Genomic DNA, 26,831 nt, shown 5'->3' with positions numbered 1-26,831 from the left:
GCATATAGTGTGGCCATAATGAACTAGCTAGATGATAGAACTAGGCATATAGTGTGGCCATAATGAACTAGCTAGGTGATAGAACTAGGCATATAGTGTGGCCATAATGAACTAGCTAGATGATAGAACTAGGCATATAGTGTGGCCATAACGAACTAGCCAGGGGATAGAACTAGGCATACAGTGTGGTCATAATGAACTAGCTAGGGTGATAGAACTAGGCATATAGTGTGGCCATAATGAACTAGCTAGATGATAGAACTAGGCATATAGTGTGGCCATAATGAACTAGCTAAGGGATATAACTAGGCATATAGTGTGGCCATAATGAACTAGCTAAGGGATATAACTAGGCATACAGTGTGGCCATAATGAACTAGCTAGGGGATAGAACTAGGCATATAGTGCGGCCATAATGAACTAGTGAGGTGATAGAACTAGGCATATAGTGTGGCCATGATGAGATAGCCAGGGGATAGAACTAGGCATACAGCATGGCCATAACCATTTTCTGTATGAATAATTGACTAAAAGAAATAATGTGCTTATAAACTTTAAACGTTTTTTTAAAACAAATATTAACTAATTATAGGTTATGTTATCAAACATGCTGCCTGAAGGTAAATAATATAGTTTAAAGAAACTTTTATCTGCATCATCAGCAAATCAACTTAATGTGTAATTTTGTGTAATGTGCACAACACAATTTTCATCAACTTCTGCTGCTTCCTAATGATTTTATGTGAATTTTTTATATACATTTTGATGAATCCTGTCATAATATAAGGCAAAAAATGTGGAGCAAATTAAACAGTTTCAAAGTGAATAAAGTACAGCATGTACATTATAATAGCTGTCCCCTATTTGGTAAATCTTATAGGTAGATAGAGTGAAAAGTTGAGTTTCTAATTGTTTTTAATTAAATTGTAATATTTTGATTATTTTAAATCATGTACATGTTTGGTAAATGTTGCAGCCTAAGTTGGGTGCATGCTGTACATGAGTCAGTTCAATAAAATATACATCGATACATACATGACATGCATGTACCATATATACCCACTTTTAGATTCAGTCCAACTGCAAACTGTACAGACCCAAGTCCGCATGCCGTCACACAAAGTGCTGGCAGATTTGGGTCTGTGCAATTTGTTAGAAGCAAACTGTTGCACATATAATAAAGACTTGCTAGGGCATTAAGCAATGGAAGATCAGGGTGTATACAATATAGACATACTAGCGCATTATGGGATGGAAGATCAGGGTGTGTACAATGTAGAACTGCTAGTGCATTATGGGATGGAAGATCAGGGTGTGTACAATATAGACCTGCTAGCGCATTATGGGATGGAAGATCAGGGTTTATACAATATAGACCTGCATGTGCATTATGGTATGGAAGATCAGGGTCTATATTGTTAGCAGTTGGACGCGACTTTATGAGTATATATGGTATGCATGCTGAGTTACATAACCAAATAGTAAATCTTTTTCTTTTTTTATAATGTTAACTGAAGTGGCAAAAATTTCTGAAATATTCAGCATCCAAAACTGAGATATTCATGAACATGGCCAAAAAAAAATCTGAAATATTCAGCATATCCAAAACTGAGATATTCTTGAACATGGCCAAAAAAATTCTGAAATATTCAGCATGTCCAAAACTGAGATATTCATGAACATGGCCCAGAAAAAATCTGAAACATTCGGCATATCCAAACTGAGATATTCATGAACATGGCCAAAAAAAATCTGAAATATTCAGCATATCCAAAACTTAGATATTCATGAACATGGCCAAAAAAATTCTGAAATATTCGGCATATCCAAAACCGAGATATTCATGAACATGGCCAAAAAAATTCTGAAATATTTGGCATATCCAAAACTGAGATATTCATGAACATGGCCAAAAAAATTCTGAAATATTTGGCATATCCAAAACTGAGATATTCATGAACATGGCCAAAAAAATCTGAAATATTCAGCATATCCAAAACTGAGATATCCATGAACATGGCAAAAGAAATCTGAAACATTCAGCATATCCAGAACTGAGATATTCATGAAAATGGACCCCAGAAAAAGCCCGTACATTTTGCTTTAAATTTACTATATAATTTGGGGACTTAAAACAAATTCTAATTGTCCAGCCTGATTCTTCATCAAGAACTGGGCTATTAAGATATTTCATATTCTGATATATCATTTCAGCAGTATGTACAAAATGGGCTGGTGATGGCCTTTAATAAAATGAAACACTCATAAGTTTAATACAGACATTCTAAAAAAAAGTGCTGACTTCCATGCTGTAAACTGTTGTGGCTTTATATGTTGTTATTTATATGTTGTTATTTATATGTTTTTTGTTTTCGTTCTAGGGTTTTATTTCAGTTTTGACAGCAATATGGTATCACTTCTTGCTTTGGTCAGAAATGACATTATTTTACAAGCATTGAAATATATTATTTAATTCATTTTTCTTTTGTGTAAAGACTTTACAACATTTTCATTATGAACATGGATGCATGGAAGAGATACTTATTTCTAGCAGAATCATGGAACAATTGTTCAGCTTGTCCATTATTTTCACTGTCTATCACGTTTCACATTTTTTCACATCAGTATATTCAGGTTCTTGTACATAAGTATATACAATAGTTTGCATTTGATAATATGCATTTCTGAAAGAACTTAGCTTAATTTTGCATGATGCCTATACAGCCTTTTCATTTTCTTCCCATATTGTGCAGTGAAACACTGAGACACAGAAGATATAAGGGAGATAACTATGCTAGAACTATCTATCACTATTTTTAGTTTACCTGGCCTTAAGTTCAAGTGTGTCTGTCACATATCATGCTTCTGTCAACAATTGCTATTTATACTTTTCTCAAAAAACTACTTGACCAGTTTGACCAGATTTGCCTGGGATCATCTGGGAATGACGTGCTTTCAAAATTTTAGAAATTATGCCCAATGTGCCATCAGATATAGCACTCTGAAGATAGGAAATCTTTTAAACGATCTCTTCTCCAAAACTGTTAAACAGAATTTGATCAGATTCGAAAGAAAACATCCTTACACGAAAACCTTTCAAATTATGCCAAATTTGCTGATCCACCTTCATATATGTCTACCTTTTTTGAATACAGAAAAAAACTGTTATCTGCCAACAATTGGTATTTTCTAATTCTTCTCAGAAGATTATAGACCAGTTTAACATATTGATACAGAGCATCCTTCTAAAAAGGCATTTCAAGTTTGTACAAATTAAGTCAATCTGAAAGTAAATAAGGCCACAGTTACAAAAAAAATGGAACAACCTTGCAATGACTTCTCCAAAACTGCTGAAGGAAATTTGATCTGATTGGTCTGAAAGCAATCTTGTACAAAGACCTTTCAGTTTTATACAAATTATGCTGATCAATCAAATGTGGTAACCATAACTTAAGTAGAAAAATATTTTAACAGCTTTTTGTCAACCATACATGATGAAAAGCGTCCTGGCATGAAGACTTTTCGATTTGCAGAAATTATGTTGATATGTCATAAATGTGGCCATTGTTATTAAAATAGAAAAGCATTTAAATTACTTGTCCAGAGCCAGCGAATAGAATTTGACTAAGGAGAGAGAAATTAGCCATGATAATCCTTGAAATTCATAAAACCAATGCTGATCATCAAAGGGCTTTCAACTTTGTACATCTGATGCTGATCTGACATCACATATGTCGGACATTTCTAAAACTTGGAAAATCATTTATTGATATCTTTGCAGATTAGTGCTCAATGAAAATTGGCCAAATTTGAAAATTCATCTTGGCATTGGGAGCTTTCAGTTTTCTGCAGATTATGCACTATCAAATATGGCCACTGCTGCTAAATAAAGAAAAACCATCAAACAACTTCTTAGAAACTGCTAAATAGTTATTGATAAAATTGGACAGAAAATATTCTGGTTGTAAGGATTTTCAAATGTATACAAATAGTACATATTCATTATTAAATATGGCAAACAATAATAAAAAAAGGATTGTATTTTGGACGTGTGTATTAATGGCACTTTAAACACATTATTGGCTATTTCATGCTGAGGAAATAGTAGCTAAGTGCATTTTCCATAGACATACCAAGTCAATCAACCCTAGCTGGCCAGGGCAGATTAGATATCAAATGGTAAAATGGAAAATACTTTCAGCTTCTCAAAAACACTGGAGAGAATTTTATAAATTTTACAGAAAGCATTTTGACTTGAAGAGCTGTTTAAGTTCATACAAATGAAGCTAGGATGCCACTGCTTTTACTAGAAAAAGGAAATCCTTTTATAACTATTCTGTTAAAAAATGTTTAATATATATTATCAAATTTTACAGAAAGTATCTTATTTTGAATGCTTTTCAGATTTATATAAATGATGCTGTTCAACCATAAAATATGAAGAAAAACATTTACACATCTTTAGTAGTAAAAAAAAAACACTGAACAGAATTTGACCAACTTTGTTACAAGCATCATGGCCAAGGTTCCTTCTAAGCTGTGCATGCGTAGTTGCACAGCTGTTCAGACATCCCCACACAGCTGAATTGTTCTCTGCAGAGCAGAACAAAATTACCAAATATTCAATCCAACACTAATGATAAAATAACGGTAATGCTTGCACAGTGCAGTGTGCTTAGCACGCACATATACCATTTGCTTAGAGGGAACATTGATCCTGGCATAGGGGTATTTCAGTATTGGACCATGACATTGATGATGATGTGTCATGAAATATGGATGAAGATACAGAGAAACACTGAAACAATAACAGATTTATATTTTCATAACATACAAAATCAATGGCATTGGAATAATTTTTTAAAAAATTCATCCTACTATTCTCATATTTCTTGGTCAGCAGCTTTTGCATTTGCTTTCTAAAATGTCATTCAACAGTCTCAGTCCCTTTTGTCCTTCCTGTTTGCTATTCTTCTTCAGATATGTTACCCAAGATAATACATTAGAAATATGTCCATTTACCTTGCAAATCCAGTAGTCCTAAGCCTAAATAGACATTATAACCATTTTGACATGGTTTAGTAAATAATGGCGCTAAAAGGTCATCTGTTTGCCTTAAGAAAAAATTCAGAATAGAGTAGTCATACCTTGGATATAGGGACTGGTACCATGGGGATATAGCAGTCATACCTTGGATATATATGGATTGGTGCTGTAGGGATAGAATAGTCATACCTTGGATATAGGGATTGGTGCCATAGGGATATAATAGTCATACCTTAGATATATGGATTGGTGCCATAGCAATATAATAGTCATACCTTGGATTGGATATAGGGATAAGTGTCATGGGGATATAACAGTCATACCTTGGATATAGGGATTGGTGCCATAGGGATATAATAGTCATACCTTGGATATAGGGATTGGTGCCATAGGGATATAATAGTCATACCTTGGATATATGGATTGGTGCCATAGGGATATAGTAGTCATATCATGGATATAGGGATAAGTATCATGGGGATATAGCAGTCATACCTTGGATATATGGATTGGTGCCATAACCATATAGTAGTCACACCTTGGATATAGGGATTGGTGCCAAAATAATCAGTTACTATTTCTGCTCATGCTAAAATGCATGATTCTGATGAAGTAATTACAAAACTAAACTTCTCATCTGTCACACTTCTAAACTTCCATGACAACCATGACATCAAAAAACTACTTGGTCGACATTTTACAAAAGCAGCCAGTCAGTAATTTTTGTACCAGGAAATTGTTTGTCTTAATGCAGCTTTTCCTTTAATTCTTTGTCAACAAGGTCTAATCTGATTTCTTCACCTCACAGCTTTCATTCAATTAGCAGGGATGAGAATTTTCCAAAAATTCATGGATTTCCATGATTTTCAGATTGATGTGTGGGTCATTTCTTGGATCATTGCAAATTTGTTGTGAAAATCAGGGTGGAGTAGGGTTAATTGATCGAGTGCTGATCTACTCGATGTTTCTGTGCCTTGTCAAAGTTTAAGACATAAGTTGTACATTTCTGCTGCTAAGTCATACCAAAGAATTATAAAAATGGTACTAACAGCTGCCTTGCTTGGCCCTCAGCATTAAGAGGTTAGTGTCAGGACTGGTTGGCCTGGTGACACGATAATGTGACTGGATGGCACATGATGCTACATGTCTGCAGCATGATGCTTCATTGCTTGATATCACTATAAACTGCCACACTGCAGACATCATAGTGATGTGACTGAAAAATTGCTAAAAAGCTACGTTAAAAATCCAGATCACATACACACACTTGTGTGTTTCTTAATAATGAATTTCTGATAACAATCTAATCTAATAAGTATCATTTTGTTTTTTTTTCTCGATGATTTAGACATTAGTTGCATGAATGGCTTAATGCATTTGATGCATTTTCCTGATACTGAATTTTAATATCTAAAGTAATTGGAATCACTTTGTCTGTTATAATATCAGCAATTTATAATGTGTCTGTTGAAAAAATGCTGTATCTAACTCTAATTGCATCAGATGATGCCAGTATTTGATAAGTGGATGATAAATCTACCTTAAAGTCCTCCAAAACGCTGTCCTACCAGATTCACCCAACTTGCTGTCCTATCCTGATCACCCATGTCACTGTCCTTCCAGATACATACCAAAATGGTAGTCTCCCCTCGTTCTTCAGCAGAATCTGTGCCCATTGGAGTCGACCTCTGGCAGACTTGTTATAATATGCAGTAGAAATGTCAAATTACTGAACTTCATCTTGCCTATACCAGACCAAAATGCCAGGTAGTTCTGATTGCTCCTCTTGGTCTTATCAGGACTCTTCTCACCTGCATTTTTTTCCCCATCTAAAATCAGCGAGGCTGAAGATGTACACATGGCTCATATCAAGCAAGTCCTCAAAGCTCGGTGCAGAAGAAGTGGTGGATGGGATTGCTCACTCTAAAAGGCACACCACTTTAAAAGTATGCATAGGAATGTGGTGAGTTTATTCCGCTATCGAAAGAAAAACCACATCAACCCCTTAAAACCTCATTTGGCTATTCAAAGGGAGGAATCTGGCCCCTGTAACTATCAAAGGCTACTATTTCACAGTCTCACAAGGGATGATGTATAGAATAGAAATATGAAATAGAGACCTTGCAAGCCTCTGACCTTTCCTACAGACCAGAAGTTTTGGTATTCTGTCAAAATGTTAGTGATTATGGATTCTGATGTGACTGAGTAAAGCACCATTTAAACTCTTCTCCAGACTTGTCATAAAACCTGCTGTCTGTTCATAAGTGAATTGCAGCCCATGTCAGTTGACCCAAACGATCTGCATCCCCATCAAGATGGTTCAGTTCTTCCTCAGTGATGTCCTCTGCTTTTCTTGGCTAGAACAGGCTCCAGCTCATGGCCAATCAATCCTGTCTTAAAATGCAATTTCTTCCTGGAATTCTTCTTTGATGATTTGTAGACCCTGTCCTAGCTCTGAAGCCAAACAGAAAAGGGGGATCACAGTTTTTGTACCAGAAGTAGGCTTATTCCATCAGGATATAGAAAAATAACCCAAGATCAGATAAGTTTCAGGCATATATGTTTGTGCAGTTACCAGAAGCATATCATTTGAGCAAATCTGCTCCACCACCTCCATAGCTCTGTGGTGGAATTCACAGATGACCTTTTGTAACTTGTACCTCTGAGACCACTCATCCCATGAGCTCAGCTTGACATGGTTTTGCAGTAATGACTGCACAATAGGCTGCCCTCCAAGGTCACTCAGCAGTTTCATAATAACACAAGTTCTACTTCTGGTGTATTTTTTAATTTTTGTTTCCATTTTACATTATATATATTGCTTAATGCCATGCGAAAACCCTGGCCTATCTTTTCTTCATAACAATGCTGCTTCACATGTTAGAAGACTGGAGTTTGGGCTGATTCTAAGGTAAGTGGATATAACTATATCCTTCTCCCTGTCATCCTAACATATTATGATTGGGTAATGTATTTGAAGAGGAAACCAACTTTTTGTGAGGTATAATATGTTTCTTGGATAATAATTACCCAATCTTAATATGGGTACTCCCTACATTGCCCTCCCCATCATTACATGCCAGTAGAGAGTACACCTCTGATCTAGCAGTAACTGATGACTATCGAGGTTTGGGCACAAATCCAGTACCCAAGGGGAAACTACTCTTGTCTGACTTTCATTTTAAGCAAACAGGATTCTTTAGCAGCATTGATGCTAGCCACAACATATCCACAACAAGCTGGTTATATTGTCTTTTTGGCTTGGGACAACTGGATTTGTGAAGTAGTGGACAAACTCCTAATATGGTATGATTGGGTAAGAATTATGAAAGAAAAATATTTTACATTTTAAACATTGTCAATAAATCCCAATAATCTTCACTCCATAGATGAAAAATAAATTTGATAATTAACAGGGGATGCAGTATTTGTGTAGAATTGGTTGGTAAGTGTAATGGAAGTTATATTAATGTGTAATCAACTTCTGTTTGATTTCACATTTTGGAGGCTATTTGTTTCATTGAAGGAGTTCTGCTTTGTGCATCATTTTTTCAAAACATTAATAAAACCTATATAAACTTGCCTGGGAAACCTCAGATTTTTCATTATGTAATGCATTGAGGAAAGGATCACTTGATAGTTACAATTTTTTAAAGTAAATACAGATGATTAAGTATTCACATTTCTAGATGTAGTAAAACAAAAACTAATCAGTGTCCGTGAATTTGGACACTAAACAGGAATTCTGAATATGTTTATGAAACATTGCACTTAATAATCATTAAATTAGTTACCTAATTAAAGTGTTCGGCCTGACATCTCATTACTAATAATTAAAATTTAAGTGAACACTCACCCACACACCCTTTTTGAGTTTAAATGTGCATATATACACCAACCTCATGTCTCGATTTTTCCATCTACACACAAATGTGGAGATGTTAACCAGGGAACATTATGGCTGAAATATAACCCATTTTGCAGATTGTTTACTTGAAGTTGCCATGTTTTAATCTTATTCTTTGAAAATGTGTTGACTTCCTCAAGATGTATATCATAATGTATATGACATCACAATTTACATTAAGATATTGTACTAAATAATAAATTGATCTTACAACATTCCTCCTGACTGATATAAACTTAATTTTACTCTGCCTTAAAGGTGTGAATTGGAATTACTTCATTCTTATTATTAAATTTTTACGTTAGCCAACACTCACAGTAACGTCCTGCACCAAAATATATGGGGCATATTGTCTCACTGAGTTTTTTTCCTTAGGCCCTGGTCTCTGTCTTTCCATTGTAAAGCAATGAAAGCCAAAGCAAGTAAGGTGACCCAGGCAAGCTTGCAATATACATAAATATATTATGTACAAGGAATGATTTTGTATGGACCCATTCTCATTTTCATTTTATTTTGATTGGGATTACTGTATCAATTTTATTCTACAAATCTGTAGTCTTTGCTAATAATTTAAAATTTGTCCATATGCATTTCTTTTATGGACAGAACAAGATCCTTTTTTAAAATAAAATGCCTCTTTAAAATGAAGTGCATAGTTTTCTTGGTATTTAAGGATGCAATATCAAGCAGGCTATGCAAGTGATATGTTTGGGGTGTTTCATTGCTATTATTGCCTTTATTGTCATGTCCATTGCTATTGGGATGCCCGACATAGCAGTCACTTTTCAGTCAGTGGTGGTGGCAGAAGTATCAATCATTTCTTGAGGTTTTGGTTATAGTTCTTTGTTTGTGTAAACCCCTTCATAGATCCTCATCTCCTCATACTTGGCATGAATCATTGTAAAGCTGAGGCAATTCATTCTCTGAGGTGCTCACTCACCCCTTTTCACCTTTGGGTCAATGTCACAGTCATAGAAAATAGGTGTTAAGGTTTTGATAATTTAAAAAAAAAATAGTTAATAATATCCGAAACCCATGATAGTTAATAATATCCTAAACCCCATGATAGATTCTCATCATTCTTGTCATTATTCATTGTCAAGTTAAGACAGTTAATTCTGTCACAAACTTGCTTGTCCTTTTGACCTTGGGGTCATGATCATAGTCATTGAAAAGTTGTTTTAAAGCTTTGGATTGAAGTTTTTTTCATTTAAGTACATTTCCTAAACTTCTTGATTGGTTTTCTTCAAATTTGGAATAAATCATTATGAAACTTAAGATAATTCATTGAGTGACATGCATGGCCCTTTGACCTTTGGGTGGATCATTATGAAACTAAGATAATTCATTGAGTGCCATGCATGGCCCTTTGACCTTTGGGTGAATCATTATGAAACTAAGATAATTCATTGAGTGTCATGCATGGCCCTTTGACCTTTGGGTGAATCATTATGAAAATAAGATAATTCATTGAGTGTCGTGCATGGCCCTTTGACCTTTGGGTGAATCATTATGAAAATAAGATAATTCACTGAGTGTCGTGCATGGCCCTTTGACCTTTGGGTGAATCATCATGAAAATAAGATAATTCATTGAGTGCCATGCATGGCCCTTTGACCGTTGGGTGAATCAATATGAAAATAAGATAATTCATTGAGTGACATGCATGGCCCTTTGACCTTTGGGTGGATCATTATGAAACTAAGATAATTCATTGAGTGCCATGCATGGCCCTTTGACCTTTGGGTGGATTATTATGAAACTAAGATAATTCATTGAGTGCCATGCATGGCCCTTTGACCTTTGGGTGAATCATTATGAAAATAAGATAATTCATTCGTGACATTCATTCTTGCCTCTTCGTCCTTGGAATCAATCATTATGAAATGAATTCATTCAGTGACATGTATTCTGGCCCCCATGACCATGGAGTCTGAGAAAATTTGAATTAAGGTTTTGGTGAAGAATGTATCATTTGCTTATATTTCCTAAACCCCCATGATAGATTTTCTTTATGCTTCAGATGAATCTTAACAATGTTAAGACAGTTCATTTGGCATAATGTACTGTTGTCCCTTTAATATTTAGGTCACAGTTACAGTCATAGAAAATTTTGATTAAGGTTTCGATTAAAGTTTTTTAATTTGTTTTTATTTCCTAAAACCCTAAATGGATTTTATTCATACATTGAATGAATCATTAAAAAGCAAGGACAATTCATTCTGCAACTTGGTCACTTAACCATTGACCTTGGGTTAAGTTCATATTTTACAGCAGTGCTATGATTGTGTGCTGGACATGCAGGTGTTGATCTTCTTTGTTTTATTATGTTTATCTAATAGAACGGTGAACTGGTTTTGAAAAATGATTCTTGTTAAGGACGTAAAATTTAAAATGTCGTTATCCATTTTTGCGGTTATTTAGTGGTGCATGTAGTTTTGCTTGTGAACTATAAAGAAAGTAGCTCAAACTCTTTTGCAAAAATTTTTAAAACATGTGTTGACTTTTTAAATAACTCCTAGATAAAAATGTATGAATTAATTATTTGTTTGTTTCTGGTCTATCAATAGTTGAGTAATACCTCAAAAAATAGCATGGAAGTTTGACTTACTGTGCAAGATAGTATTTAGAACCAATGGTACATGTTGTTTTATATAGTTGTAGTAGGTTAAGAACAATTCTGTTAATTCACTTTAAGGATTTCCCAAAATTTAGGTCCTCACTTAAATTCTGTATGCCTGTTAATGATGCACTTGACCTGTTTATTGCTTGACCTAATTCTTAATGATGGACTTGGGATTTTGCATCCAAGCATGAAAATTGGTGATGTAATTACTTATGTATATTGCTATCAGATACTTTTTTAATTAGTCAAGTTGACATTTGCTTATTTTTTTTACATTACAGCACCTTTGATTTAATACCTAAAGGTTCCTTAAAAATTATTCCATATATATATATATATATATATATATATATATATATATATATATAGAGAGAGAGAGAGAGAGAGAGAGAGAGAGAGAGAGAGAGAGATTTAACTGATTAAATCCATCGGATGATAAGTACAACACTTGTAGTTTTTAGGACCAGTTTCTTTACAAATTTTCATACAGTTATTCTGAGTGATTAAGTTACTTAAATTGCAAAGTTATTACTCTATGTGCAGCATGCTGGCTCTACTGTAGTAAAAACGTTTTTTTTTTAGAAAGGTGATTCACTACTACAAACAAATACTCATGCCAAGAACTTTGAAAATAAGGACAATGTTTTTTGTTTTTAGTTTTTAGGTCATTTGGCTATATATATATATATATATATATATATATATATATATATATATATATATATATATATATATATATATATATATATATATATATATATTCCAACTGCATCCCTGGCCAGTGGGCAAAAATATATCCCTGTCCAAAGCAGCATCTTTGAACTACTGAAAATAATTTAATAAAATTGTATCCAGTTATACATAATAACTAGACATTGAATCACACATCATTGCCATGCCTTTGCCTCAAGGTCATGGTAACAGAAAATATAAATTAAAGATCTCTATCCATGTATGGGCATAACTTTTGAACCAGTGAAGATAATTTAGTACAACTTTAGCCTTTTATATTGAATTGAGCATGCATATTACCATCAAGGTCATGCTTAGAATAATGTAAGTCAATGGCCTGTTTCTTTATCCATTATTTATTTGTTCACAGTGTCATAATAGTTCATAAAAACACAAAAATAGGATATACTGTTGATGTAAAATTGCATTATATTTATTTCACATTAGCCTTAGAACTAAATTTAACTTGAACAATTAAAGTACCAGTAATTTTGATTAAACAAAATTCAACAAATTTTATGGAATCCATTTTAAAAAGGGCAGCTGATATATTGAGAGGCTTTATAGTGAGGGATGACTGAATCTCTTTAGTTTACTTTGTAATATTCCTTGAATCCAGTTATAATTACCTTCCAGCTTCATGCCTGCAGTCCTTGAGAAAAAAATAGACAATTTTTTCTTCTTCAGTTAGAGCATTTGATCTATATTTCACTGTGAAACAATCAAATATTTTTTAAAAATGTCTTCAAATACAGAAATAAAGCACTATTGTTTTAACATACCATAAACAACAGTAACAAAGGGTTTCTTGTCTAAAAGGAGATGGGTAAACACTTACATGTGCTGTGTACATATATATTATACATATAGAAGATGCCTTGTACATGTATATACATATTTGTCCTGTTATTGGTTAAACAAGACTAATACAGTTGGTCAGTGATTTTGGATTAAGTGAGGAAGCTACATAGGTAAATGAAAGGTATGCTTTAAACAAGCTATAATGCTTGATCATTATTTTGATAATATGGCATGCCATGAATAAGCTATCTTAACTATATTGACCCAATCATATAATACTGTAATATAATTATATTTATAACATATTGTCATCAATATGACATTGAGTTAATGGGTTTCAGATTTATATATTTACATGTGAAATATGGTGTATGATATCATACCAGGTAAGTGTGTCTTCGGGTAGTTGTGATGTCATACCAGGTGAGTGCATGAAATTTTGATTTCATACCAAGTAGCTGTGCCTAATGTGATGTCAAAAGTTAGTATTGCCCAATTGAATTTCTGACAAAACTAATGCAATTTTTTAAAAATATTCATTGAAAATATTAGTTTCTTTTTTTATGTGATAAATTATATCTCACTGTTGTGCTCATTTCAAATGAAATAGATTGAACTCATGATTTCACGTTTCTGCTCATGGAAAGATCAATATCTGTTAGCTCATAAATTCCATCTGAAATGAGCATTCATGTGAGATCCTTTGTTTCAAATTTATAATATCTCATTTCCTTTTCTTAGGTATGAGGGGAAAGTCTTTGAACTTAGAGAATGTTACTCAGGATATGGGAAACACTACTCCCCGTCGAGCCAAGTCTACATTTATAAGAGCCACAAGCAGAGATGATGGCAGCAATGAATATTCAAGACTAGCTCCACTAAAAGAAGTCATTTCTGAACATTTATGATGATATTCTGATCCATATTAGATGGCCTTATTCATAATAGATACATAGGGAAAATTGTTGACCACCAGCATTGTTATGCCCATGTTATATTGAGATTAAATAGTACAGGATGGTTGCTTGCTGGAGTATTCAGCTTTTCAAAAGCTGTATATTTTTACATAGTTCAAACAATTAAAACTCAAACATTTGTAGATTGGTGTACATTTCTTTGCACTACTCCTAGTCAAATATCTGTCCCTAAGAAAGGGTCTTTACATGGTAGACACTGTAATTAATTGTCCATTGAGCAATAGCTTTAAGACCCAATGAGCTTATGGTATGACCTTTCATCTATTAAGTATCAGCCAAACTTGGTACAGAGCCCCCTGGCATAAAGATATTTCAGGTTTGCACAAATGATATTGATCTGCCATCATATCTTGCTGCCATTGGTAAAGATAGGAAAATGTTTAAATTACTTATTTTTCCAAAACAGCTAAACAGAATCTGACCAGATTTGGTTGCATTCTAATGTGAAAGTGTTTGCATTTTGTACAAATGACACCAATCTATTATCAAATATGGCCACTGTTTCTCAAAATAAAGCTTAAACAACCTTTCTAAACCGAGAACAGAATTTTACCAAAATAGACAGAATGTATGGAATGTAAAGACTTTACAAGTTTTTATTCTCCAAAGCAGTTTAACAGAATTTTTTAAAAATTTACAGAAGGAATTTGGGTATGAACTTTCAAGTTTGAACAGATGATGCACAATTTGCCATCAAAACCTTTAAATGTCTTCTCTAAAGCCACTGAACTGAATTGGAGAGGAACTTGTACTTCATTACTTAAATGAGAAAAGCTTTTAAATGACTACTTCAAAACCACTTAACAGAATTTGGCAAAATTCAACTGAAAGTATCCTGGCATGGAGATCTTTAGGTTCTTACAGTGCCAGTCTCCCATCAAATGTGATAACCATTTTCAAGACAATAAAAAACCTTAAAAAATTTCTCCAAAACTGCCAAACAGACATGGAATATTTTGATGGAAAACATTTGTATGTAAGGTCTCAGTTTATATAAATTATGTCAATCCACCATCATTGATGGCAGACAGTATTGGCAGCCTATAGAAAAATAGAAAAACCTTCGAGGAATTATTCCAACAAATACTGGAAAACATCATGCAGAAATGATGATGATCTGTCATCAAATATGGCAATAAATACAAATGCTGGAAAACATTATGCAGAAATGATGATGATCTGTCATCAAATATGGCAATAAATACAAATGCTGGAAAACATTATGCAGAAATGATGATGATCTGTCATCAAATATGGCAATAAATACAAATGCTGGAAAACATTATGCAGAAATGATGATGATCTGTCATCAAATATGGTAATAAATACAAATGGTAGTAAAACCTTTCAACTTTTCTCAAAAAAATATATAAATTGACCAAAATTTGACAAAAAGCATCAAAGCCTATTTGATTTGAACGAATGACGTTAAGCAGGATTCAGATAAGGCCACTATTGCTAAATATACAATGACCTTTAATCAACTTGCTGTCAACCAAAATTTGACAGCATCCTGGAAAGAAAGCTTTGTTTGTTTGTTCAGACAATGGAAATATGTTATCAAATTTTACCGTATTACTACAAAGGAAAAAAAATTCTTAAATTCTTTTTTTCAAAAATTGCTCAATAAAATTTTACTAAACTGATGTCAAATGTTCTGGCATGAAGACCTTTACATTTTGCACAAATGAATCTGGTTCACTTTTTAATATCGCTTTTGTTACTGAAAACAGAAAGAAAAGAAAAAACTATTGATGACTGTGTCTCAAGAAACCAGTCAACAGAATTTCAGCGAATTTCACAGGAAGCATCCTGGCATATGCCTTACATGTTTGCACAAATGATGCTGATCTACAATCCAATATGGCTGCCATTGCTAAAAGATACAGAAAAACTTTTATATCTCTCAGAAAGCATAATACTAAACAGATTTCTTGGCTGACCTCCACTGCGTTTGGAATTGAGATTAATATCAGCCAGGTGAGTTATCTCAGCCACTTTTTTTAATAGCAGTCAACTTGACAAAAAAAGAATTATGACAACAGGGAGTACTACAGTGTATATGATTTTGTTTCCTTGGACATACCAGATCTCTGTACTTATATTATTTCTGGATACTCATCATTTGTAGCATAAAAGCTACCATCATTTTCATTGTATATGTTTACACACACTATGTATGATTGTTCAATTCATAATTTTTTTTATTTGTTCTTGATTATTTTATAAGATTTTATAGTCAGAAATACACGTCTCCCACTGGAATTGCATGTTATTTTCTTATTGATCATATATTTCAATAACCTAGAGAAAAAAAATAGTATATGTCAAAACATACCTAAAACTGGTCTACATGTAGATTATCATTTTCAGGGCTTTTTTCACATGCAAAAGTTAAACTGTGGTCTCCAAAGTAGAACATACACCTATTGTCAGATGAAGATTATTAGTGAAACTTCATTCTGGGAAAGATTTACAGAATTTAGAAATACCATTTTATATAGTGATGGTGTTCGATGACACTGGTAATACCCTTTGACATTTGCATAAAATTATCCACCAATGGAGACAGAGCAGGTAAGTACACATATCAACTGGAATGAATATCATCTAAGATTTTAGATCCCATGAGAATGAGGAATTTGGCTAATACACTGAGAAATAGAGAATATTATGACCTATGGAGAAATAAAATTACAAAACTTATATGTAAGGATAAGGTAGATTACTCTTAGAAAATATAGTGTGACAGGAAAGTTCCTGAAGCCATTTGGAAAATGCTTAAAAAGTTATTTGCAGGTAAAATTGACATTATTACTGATAATAGGACTGCTGATACTTTTAAAGACCTTTTTTTGGAAAATATTCCTGCCAGTGGGAAAAACGGAGTCTACATAATGACACAAACTGTGATATGCTTAGATCATACTGTGAAAAAGAAACTATTTCCCAGTATAATTTTGAAGTTACTAAAATACGTGTGTTTCCAAGTTCATCTAGAAAATAGGTGTAAACAAATTGAATAACTGAGAATGTCTCAGAAACTAACACAGACCTGATTACTACAAACCAAAGGAATGTTCAAAGTTGCCAGACATAGCACTTAATCTGCTTTACAAAAACTACTTCACCGTGACACATGCTCATGTCTTGTGTTTATACTGGCTTGAGTCCAACTGCAAGTAACATTGACCCTTATCTGCTGTTGCATATTGTGGTGGCAGATCAGGGTCTGTGTTGTTTGTTCTGCTGATTATTTCTAACAGACTGAAAGCATATTATGAGACAGCAGATCTGGGTCTGTGCAGTTTACAGTTGGACTCATTATAAGTTAATATATCTTGTATATTAATAACAAACCTAAAAGGAATCGGCATACCAAATGGGCATGTTTTAAAAAAGTTCTCCTTCACACTCTGTATGCTGTCCAAAATCAAATGCTTCCTTCTTCTGCAGAGTTAGGTTTTACAGAAGCTGTGTTGAGCTCTATTTTGAATATTGCAATATTGTCAGAGGAAACTGCTGCAACAAAAACGTGAACAAGCTATTTTGACTCCAGTAAAAGACATGCATGATTATGCTGAGTCAGCATTAACTAGACTATTGGACAATGGACCTATTACAATTGCTATCAATTAAAGAAAGGATTTTCAGAAGAAAATGTAAACATGCAAATACAGTTTTAAATCATCAAGTCCTCAGTTTCACCAGTATATTAATCACAAGAAATTAATAAAAAAATTTGACTTCCTTATGATCTGTTTAAACACAAAACTTAACAAAATTAGAATTAAGAAAGGTTTTACACATTCAGGCACATTGATCTAGAACAATACATAAATGTGTCAAGGAATCCACATCGGTGAACATTTTTTACCAAAGAGGAGTAGAATGGCTACATGATTAAAAGATGACTTCCCTGACCATATAGATTTGTATACCACATATAAAATTTGAAACATTGTACACAGTTGTACCCAACTTCTGCCTGTAAATATTTGTACATAATAGAGGACTCCAAAGGAGAGATGTTATTGTACCCTGCCTTATTTGTAAAAAGTGGGAGACTTAGTATTCATGGTTCATTTGTCTGTCAAACTATTGTTTCTGTTCAGTAATTTTTAATGGAATGAAACTTGGTACACTTGTACATTGTCATTAGAAAGTGTATCATAGACCCCATCATGGGGCCTGTCTTCAAGGTCAAAGCTCAGTATTTTGAGTTTTAACATCATGCTTTCCATTCCACAACTTTCATATCATTTAGAATTAAGGAATAAAACCTGGCATACTTATGCATCGTCATTAGAAGGTGTTTTGCATGCCACAGTGGGAGTCAGGTTTGCAAAGTCAAGGTCACTTGGACATATTTTACATTTGATTTTTCACAACTGTTTACATAAATGACATTCAGAATACTTGTATATTGCCGCTAGAAGATCTGTTGTATTGCATGTTTTGGGTCCTGTCTTCAAGGTCAAGGTCACTGCTGTATATTTCATGGCTGCTTTTGTTTCTGCTTTATATCTTAAAGCTCTTTTGAGGTTCAAGGTTGAACTCTGGTGCACTTCTGTTTCTCAGTTTGATGGTATCATGTGAATGGCAGTTTTATCTTTAAGGTCAGAGTTGCTGACCAAGCTCTTCCCGTTGACTTTACACTCACTATAATGCTTTTTGAGACAAAGGCATACAACTTGCTTACATTTTATGTCAGCTGTCACAAGGGTCACACATTTCGTCATTTTTTACTTTTAGTAGCCTCACCACAGTAGGCAGTGGATAAAATTCACTGTTTATGCATGTTGTAACCTAATTATGGGTTACACTCTTGAAATAAAGCCTTAATTATTATTATCATCATCATCATTATTATTATTAAATCTGAGAGCTTACAGTAATCACTACAAATATACTTGGATTTCTGTAGACAAGTAATTACATTATGACTTTAATTTCTTTCACTACAATATAAGTGGTCACAGTAAAACTGGATCCTCTAACAAATTTCAAAGAGCCACTGGATCAATTCAGCATAACCAAGAGTCAAGCTAAAATGAAAATGGCGGCCAACTTTAAAATCTTTTTATAATTTCTCTTTCTGAATGGATGGTTGTATCAATGTGGGGCTATTCGGAAAGACTTTTTATGATGTCTACCTTGTTTTAAATGAAAATGGCATCTGTCAGATGTCTAAAAATGGCTGCCACGATCTGACATCCAATATGGCCAACATGACAGTCAGCTTAAATGGATGATTCTATTAACTTGGAGTTTTCACTTTTAATAATGTCTAGTTGGTCCTAAATCAAAATGGTGCCCATCAGACACACTTTATGAAAATCTTGTTATCTCTACAGTTAAATCTAAATGGGGTTTTCACTAAAGTCTTGTGATGTCTACTTGATACTACATGAAATTAGTGCTGATCTCATCTCCAATATGGCCTCCAAATCGTTTTGTAGCTCTTTCTCCGAAATGAAAGTCAATAGTTGCATGGGATATTTTACCAAAAGACTTGTCATGTCTGGGTGGTCCTAAATGAAAGTCATTAGTTGCATGGGATTTTTTTTACCAAAAGACTTGTCATGTCTGGATGGTCCTGAATGAAAATAATGCCATTCTGATGTTCATTATGGCCACTATGGTGGCCATCTTGAAAATATTGTGATAGTTGCTTCACATGAATGGATAGTCACATTGACATGGGATTTTTCACTAAATGACTTCTGGTTGGTCCAGAATGAAAATAGTGTCAATCAGACAGGTATATTGTGAAAATGTTAACTCGAACATAATTTTCCAAGTTTGGTATGTTGTAGTTTCTCATCATTATTAGAAATGATTTCAATACTCTGCAATTCAATTGATGAAACAAACTTATCTGGAATTCCTGATATTCTTGTCAGCCAGAGTATCAGTCAGAATACTCTTGACTAAAATTTACACTAAGAATTATAGACAACAAGTACTCTACCAAAACAGTGGTCTTTCAAGTCAGGTTACTGTATTGATGAAATTTGTCCAATGATAATTTCATCTTTGTACAGTATCTTAGTCAGATCATGTGTTGTTTAGTTTTTTCATGTCCATACCCTATTGTATGTTTAAGAGTGTAAACCTAATGGACCTCTGAAAACAACTATTGTGTTTGTCATTTTTGTCTTATCTACATTAACCAGATGCATCCATAAGTTGTATGTAACAAAACAAAAAATTGGACATGAATTTCTGTTGATGAGCCTTTTTATATATTTCTTAATTAAGAAAATATTAAAAATCATGAAATAATTTTAGGAGCTGTTATGTATACTGAAGTTTTTGGCATTCTATGATATTGTGTTTTTATGAAAATGTGTTAGCAAAATAAATATGGCTATGAGATCACTTTTTCCAAAACGTGTTTTCACCCAAAAGGCCAGTAGAAGGGTTTACTTTGTCTTTGCAAACTGTAAACATTATATGTTGCATTGACAGTAAAGTTTGCAACAAATGAGCTCACAAGTTGGCTCTTACCACATTCTTTGCACTTGACTTCATTTTAGGCACACAAGTCTAGTATTAGGCAAAAAAATCCTACTGTACTGGCTGTCATTAGGTATCAGGAAGCAAGACATACAAATTTTGTTTCACTCACTAAATTACTTTTAAACTGAGACTTGTAAATGGTGACTAAGAAAACAGATACGTGGTTAATTTATATAGCCATTCAACTTATGTGAATTTATCTGGTCAACAGTATTGACTAAATTTACAATTTCTTGAAGCAAGTAATGTTTATTTCTTAATGAATAAAATAAAACTGGTTTCAAAATCAGAAAAATGGTTTGCCAACGTGAAGTAAACATGTTAAGCAAACCATTTTGTTGTAAACACCCTTCTACTCTAGCACTGCATAATGTTGTCTTTGCTGAATACAGTCCAGGTCCTTATTTCTCAAAACTTTGAGAATGAAACTCGAGCTCAAGCTTAAAGTCCCGAAATATTTTTACATCACTTAATGTATGACATTCATTCAGTGTCTAACAGCCTGACCAATGATCTGACATCACATAATGTGCCTGTAGATCACGATGGATGTTGGCTTGAAATCGTTTGAAAATGACCTACCAGCACATGTTCAAGAGCAGCTCATTGTTTGCATTATTGGGTGCACATTAAAATATGAGAAATTATGGTAGACCTCATGACCTCTAATCTCACCGTTGTGCTATGAGATTGTTGTACATCTTTTTCATAATATTGAACTTCACGCAGTTTGATTCAGCTACAAATCTTACCAGAAGATCTGGAATTATTTAGATGTTTGTTATTCTCATTAGTGTTATCTTTGGTTGCAAGCAGAAATCAAAGAAAGGAAGAATGAGACCATTTTTTATGTACAAATGTCCATTTTTATTTTTTATGAACAGATCTTTCAGTAGCTGGTAATTATCATCACCATAGTTGCATACGGTCTGCTGTCACATAATGACATAAAGCCTATCTTGTTTCTTCTACTGACAGTTAGTACCCGAGATCCAGGTCAGGCCTTGCGTGATTTGGTGGCAGATCTGGGATTTTGCAGGTTGCAGTTGGACCTGACATATAATGGCACATATAAAATGGGAAAGAATCTAATAATGAAATTTTTAAGGTCATTGGTGAATGTCATTTAGTCAAGCAATAAGACGTCTTAAGACAACTGTTTACATTGGTTTGGTTCTTTGCCATAATTGCGACATTATATTTTCAATAATGTTGGTTTACAATGTCAGGCTTAGTTTTATTTTCTGTTATTTCATACTTTAAAATAAATGTTTGTTGCTTAATTATCATTATTGTACCTTTTTGTGTGTACATGTACTTGATATTTATTGTTGTTGAGTGAACAGGTGAATAATTTCAGAAATTAAAACACTGCAAACTTGTTAAACTTTAACAAATGTTATATTTAATAGTGTTCATATGTAGGTTGACATTTTGAATTTTTCAGCAAGAGTTTCTCATATTTTGAAGAAATGTACATGTATATTTTTGTTCTTATGAAGATGTACATGTATGTTTTAATTATTGGTTTGTTCCAATATTATCAACATGTTATTTAAGTATTCATTTAATTTAGTCTATAAAATACAAAATTACAGATCTTAATTTTGTGTACACTTTTAAAGTATGTCACTTTTTATTGTGATATTTCAACATATGCAGAAAACAATTATAACTAAAAATTTAAAAAAAAACATTCAGAAAAAGTCGTTTTGTTATATGTAGAAATATGTGGGGTCCAGTTCTCATGCTAACCATTTATAAGCGGTTGAAACGTGTGATTGTGATGTCTACTCAGACACTGGAATTGCACATGCCAATTGTGTACCTTTTTTATTTTTTTATAATGATAAACCTCCTTTTTAATTTGCCTCTACAAAACAGAAGAGTGATGGTATCACCCCCTGACATTGGTGTCAGTGCAGATATAAATACATGTACATGCCTTTGTACAGCCTCACTGCATCTTAGCTATTCATTCATCCCAGGTTCTAGACAAGAGATTTAGTGATTTTCACTAAGCACCTAGCTATTCTTTCATCCCAGGCCCTAGGAAACATTTTCGAGTGGTTTTCACTAAGCACCTCCCTCACCCCTGGTCTAAAAAAGTAATGACTATAATCTGTTATTTGGTGAGGGGCTGAATTTTAATGAATGCTCCATCCACATTGCGATAGCAGGTCACTGTGCCCAATATTTTCACACTTCATGAATTTAGTTGTTGTGTTTATTTTTCAAGCTTTGCCCATGCTAAACTCTTTCAAACTAGATGACTGAAAGTATTTGTTAGTACAGCACCCTTTCCAAAAAGTCACTGTGACCTATATTTGATATATTACTGGCTTAAGTGTTTGTATCAGCTTATGACCAAATGCTTTTGGGGGTTATTTGCACCATGTACTGCTATACCTAAAAAATGAAGCTTGGTGAAGGAATTCATTTTGATGAGCTGTACACTCTCATCACAGATGTAGACTACTACCAGAATGAATTCTATTTCATGTATCACAGACATGAGTTCAGTCGCAAGCACTGTTTATGCCAGAAACATCTAACTAGACCAGACATGTGCAACCCAGGACCCAATGGCAGCTTCAGGCCAGCAACCTGATTTCATCTGCTTATTTACATTATAGGGTGCAATGTTAAAAATTGCTCTGCGAACATTAGGATTCGAAAACGATAAATTTTAATCGCTGCTTAATTAAAGTCTCTTGAAAGTCTTTTTTTCAGACAATTGCTTTTTACATATGGTGTCCTTGCATTTTAGTTTCCTTTTTCTACAGATGTTAGTATTAAAATTTATTTTTTATTAAAAATAACAATTTCTAAGCAGAAGGTATTTTAATTTCCCTATTCTTGCATTTTGCAGTCTACAAACTCGACACCTGCCACTTTTGTTGCAGTACCTATATAGCGAATTGTGTACATTGTAAGCAGACCACATATCCACTTCTTCGCTTCATTGAGTGGCCGAGTGGTCTAAAGTGCTCACCATTCCGGATCACTGCCATCTCACCTCTGTCTGCGTCGGTTCGAGTCCAAGGCTTGGCTAGCATGGGTATGTGGGAAAGCCTGCCAGTAGCTTCTCGTGGGTCAGTGGTTCTTCCCTGGGTTTTTCAGGGTTCTTCCTCCACCAGTTATACTGACCGCCATGTATAGCCTATCTCGTGCTGAAAAATGGTGTTAAACCCTAGAACAACAACAAAATCATCTATAATGCTTGGTTATCAAACTTGGCTTCTGTTCTATTTTGGTTTAGGATAGCCATCCTTAAATTTGTTCATGCAATTATTGTACGCTTTTGGTAGTTTGCAAATGTTTAGTAGTCCCTTTCCGTTTTTCAGCCTGGTTGACATTATTAGTGCTATTTCTGTCCTGAAAGCTTAAGTTTTGCATTGCTTTTAACATTTTGATCATAGTGAATACATTTTACATTAGCACAGACTTGTTCTCTGGTCCCAGAACAGAAGAGTGTATGTGTTTGATTTGGATTTTTAATGTAGCATCAATAATTTCTCATTCTATGGCAGTGTGACAATGAAAGTTTAGCTAATGTTTTGTTTCCACCATTTCTGGGTATCAAGAGCTTACCAGTCCCTTACTGATAGGGAACTGAACTTGAGAAAATTAAAGCAGATGAGGTTCATACTGTTGCTACCCCACTGTGGGAAGGGGGAGGGTCCACATTAATAGCAAGCATGGTATTACTGATATTAAAATGTTGGGGGGAGGGGGGACTAATTTTAATGATGTAATACTTGCCTTTTGCTATTGCAAGACTCCCAGGCTGCTCCCTCAAAAAATACTGAGGGCTTTCATGTATACCTTGGATGTGTGGTGTTCTTCTGCATGGCTGATCAGTGATCTGGAAGATTCTGGTTCACCCTAATAGGATGACAGAATTTCGCTATTTGGTCGGGTTTTTGCCTCTAGGAAAAGTACTAACAATGCAGTAGCATCAGGTAGATATTACATGATTAAATTAATTGGCTTGGGGTAAATTTCTGCATTTAGCTGATGACCATACAAGTTTTTTGCATGCTGTACACTTGCTGTCCTATCTATAATCATTCAAGTTGGTGAGTGAATTCATCTTGGTGGGTACGACTCTGTTACAAGAAAATAATTAAATTTTGACCTATATTTCATCTTTTACTTTTTTGGTTAGGTTTTATTATTTAGCTCTTGAGCACACAAGCTTTGGGAATTCTATTGAGGTTAGACAAGTACTACACCCATATTGCAAGCCCCCCCCGACTGATATTTCAAGCTTCCAAGGCCTTGTTTAAACTTGCCGTTTAAAGTTCATATATTGGGTACTTTTTAACAGTTCATCTTCCAGTCATGAAACCTGGTAAATAAATGCATCTCTGTGAGCATAGTAGAACCTGACATAAAAGAACATCCCTTTTGCCGAAGAAAAGTATGGTTTCTTGTATAGCAGTGGTCTTTTAAGACAGGTTTACTGTACTACACCCAAAGAAGTCACTGTGACCTAAAATTTATGCTTCACTAACAAGGGTAAAGTCATTAACTTGCAACCATATAGATTCTTCCAAGTTATATACATCAGAACCTACTTAGAAAGCCCAATTCAAGTTGGAAGTTGGAATAAATAGGTCAGTAGTGGTAAACTTTCTATAAGAATGACTACATTGTAACTGCGTACATTGTTAACTGTACCTAATGTGTGAATGATTACAGAAATTAAAATAGCAGACTGCATGCTTTTTATGTTAAGCATCAAATGTGATAGCTAATCAAGGTAACTGCAATGAAAACCTATTCAGTCATCTCTGTATAGTGGTCACCTGGTGTCAGTGGTCATTCCCTCTTAACAGCCATCTTTGTATAGTGGTCACCTGGTATCTAAGGTCATTCCCTCTTAACAGTCATCTTTGTATAGTGGTCACCTAGTGTCTAAGGTCATTCACTTTTAACAGTCTCCTTTCTATACTGATCACCTGGTGTCAATGGTCATTAACAAAATGAAATGTCACCTGTAAAAGCAATGTATTAAATGGTCATATGTTTCCAGCCATCAATGGCCAGGTGATTCTTAAACTGCTTTCTTACTGCTTAAAGTGATCAGGCAAGTGTACTGACCATTCATACTAGGTGTTTCCCCAAGAAAGGCACAGTTTAAATATGTAAATATTCATTGTGTTACTTATATTCAGTCAGTGTAACTTTAAATATCTCTATTGTTATTTAAGGAATTGAATAAATCCACAATATTGCTTAAGAATTCATTGTTGGGGTACATACTCTAGGTAAACGTTTGATTCTTATACCATACAACCTCCACACTTCCACCCGTTTTTTTCACAGGCAGGGATGGGGAGGAGACAGAGTGTGCTGACCATACTAAATGTTTTCATCAAAAAAGATTAATTGGGAACTAACCTTGAATTTGCTTGAGTTTATCAAATTTTACTTGTTAACAATTTCTATCAGTGTTTACTGCATAACAACAGCTTCAGGATTTTGATCATGGTAGCTCAGTCTGCATAAAATATGTGAAAAATCACATTCAGTATTCAAATACTGCTCATTTCTGTCTGATAAGTAATTATTGTAAATAAAAAGAAAGAAATGGCTAAGTAATATACTCATAATAGTATGTTAAAGTCTGCATAAATATAAATCTGTATGTACAAAATTTTCACTAAATATTCCTCCACTTTTTCATACAAAACATTCTGTTGGTTCAAAATTTGTAAGGAATGTTATGGCCTGTTACTTCTGGAACAGCCAATTTCATATGCAATTGACAACAGCTAAACTGTCTAGTTCCTTACAGAATATGCGAACAAAAATGTACATTGTGAAAAATGGGAGGGAAAATTTGAAGAAATCTGTGAATGAAACCCTTTTCTACCAGACATTTTGAATAATAAATTTGTATATTGAATTCTTTAAACAAGAATTTATGCCAATGACCTAAAATAACTATAATAATAATAATAATAATAATATATTACTCTATACTGATACTGGCTTCACTCCAAGGTTACTCAAAAGCCTGGGACTTTCAACCCAGTAAATCTGCTTTCATGGGGTTGACAATATGAAAACATTTAAGTCAGATTTGTATCAACTCATTCAAGTACCTCTACTTTAATATAGAAATGATTGTTCTTTTCCACTGTTTGATGACCTTTATACCCAGTCACAGTACATGTATCTATATGGTTTAGTGACATGTCTTGAC

General features: G+C 33.9%; 1 protein-coding gene across 3 annotated transcripts in view; it reads left to right on the top strand.

Moving 5' to 3' along the window:
• The window catches only part of LOC149805198 (pleckstrin homology domain-containing family D member 1-like), a 106,771-nt gene extending 84,451 nt beyond the window's left edge, over positions 1-22,320 (top strand). For 2 of the 3 annotated variants that reach the window (XM_089948347.1, XM_089948342.1), the window contains exon 14: positions 13,854-22,320. In XM_089948347.1, coding sequence (XP_089804473.1) covers positions 13,854-14,020 — 167 coding nt within the window. In that variant the 3' untranslated portion in view covers positions 14,021-22,320. The remainder of the gene's footprint in view (positions 1-13,853) is intronic. The other variant, XM_089948350.1, reaches the window with a different exon arrangement.
• The last annotated feature ends 4,511 nt before the right edge of the window (positions 22,321-26,831 follow it).

The sequence above is a fragment of the Sinohyriopsis cumingii genome, chromosome 2 (assembly GCF_028554795.1).
Source record: "Sinohyriopsis cumingii isolate HCF-2022 chromosome 2, ASM2855479v2, whole genome shotgun sequence".
Classification (NCBI taxonomy): Eukaryota; Metazoa; Mollusca; class Bivalvia; order Unionida; family Unionidae; genus Sinohyriopsis; species Sinohyriopsis cumingii.
This window is presented reverse-complemented; position numbering and strand designations above follow the sequence as displayed.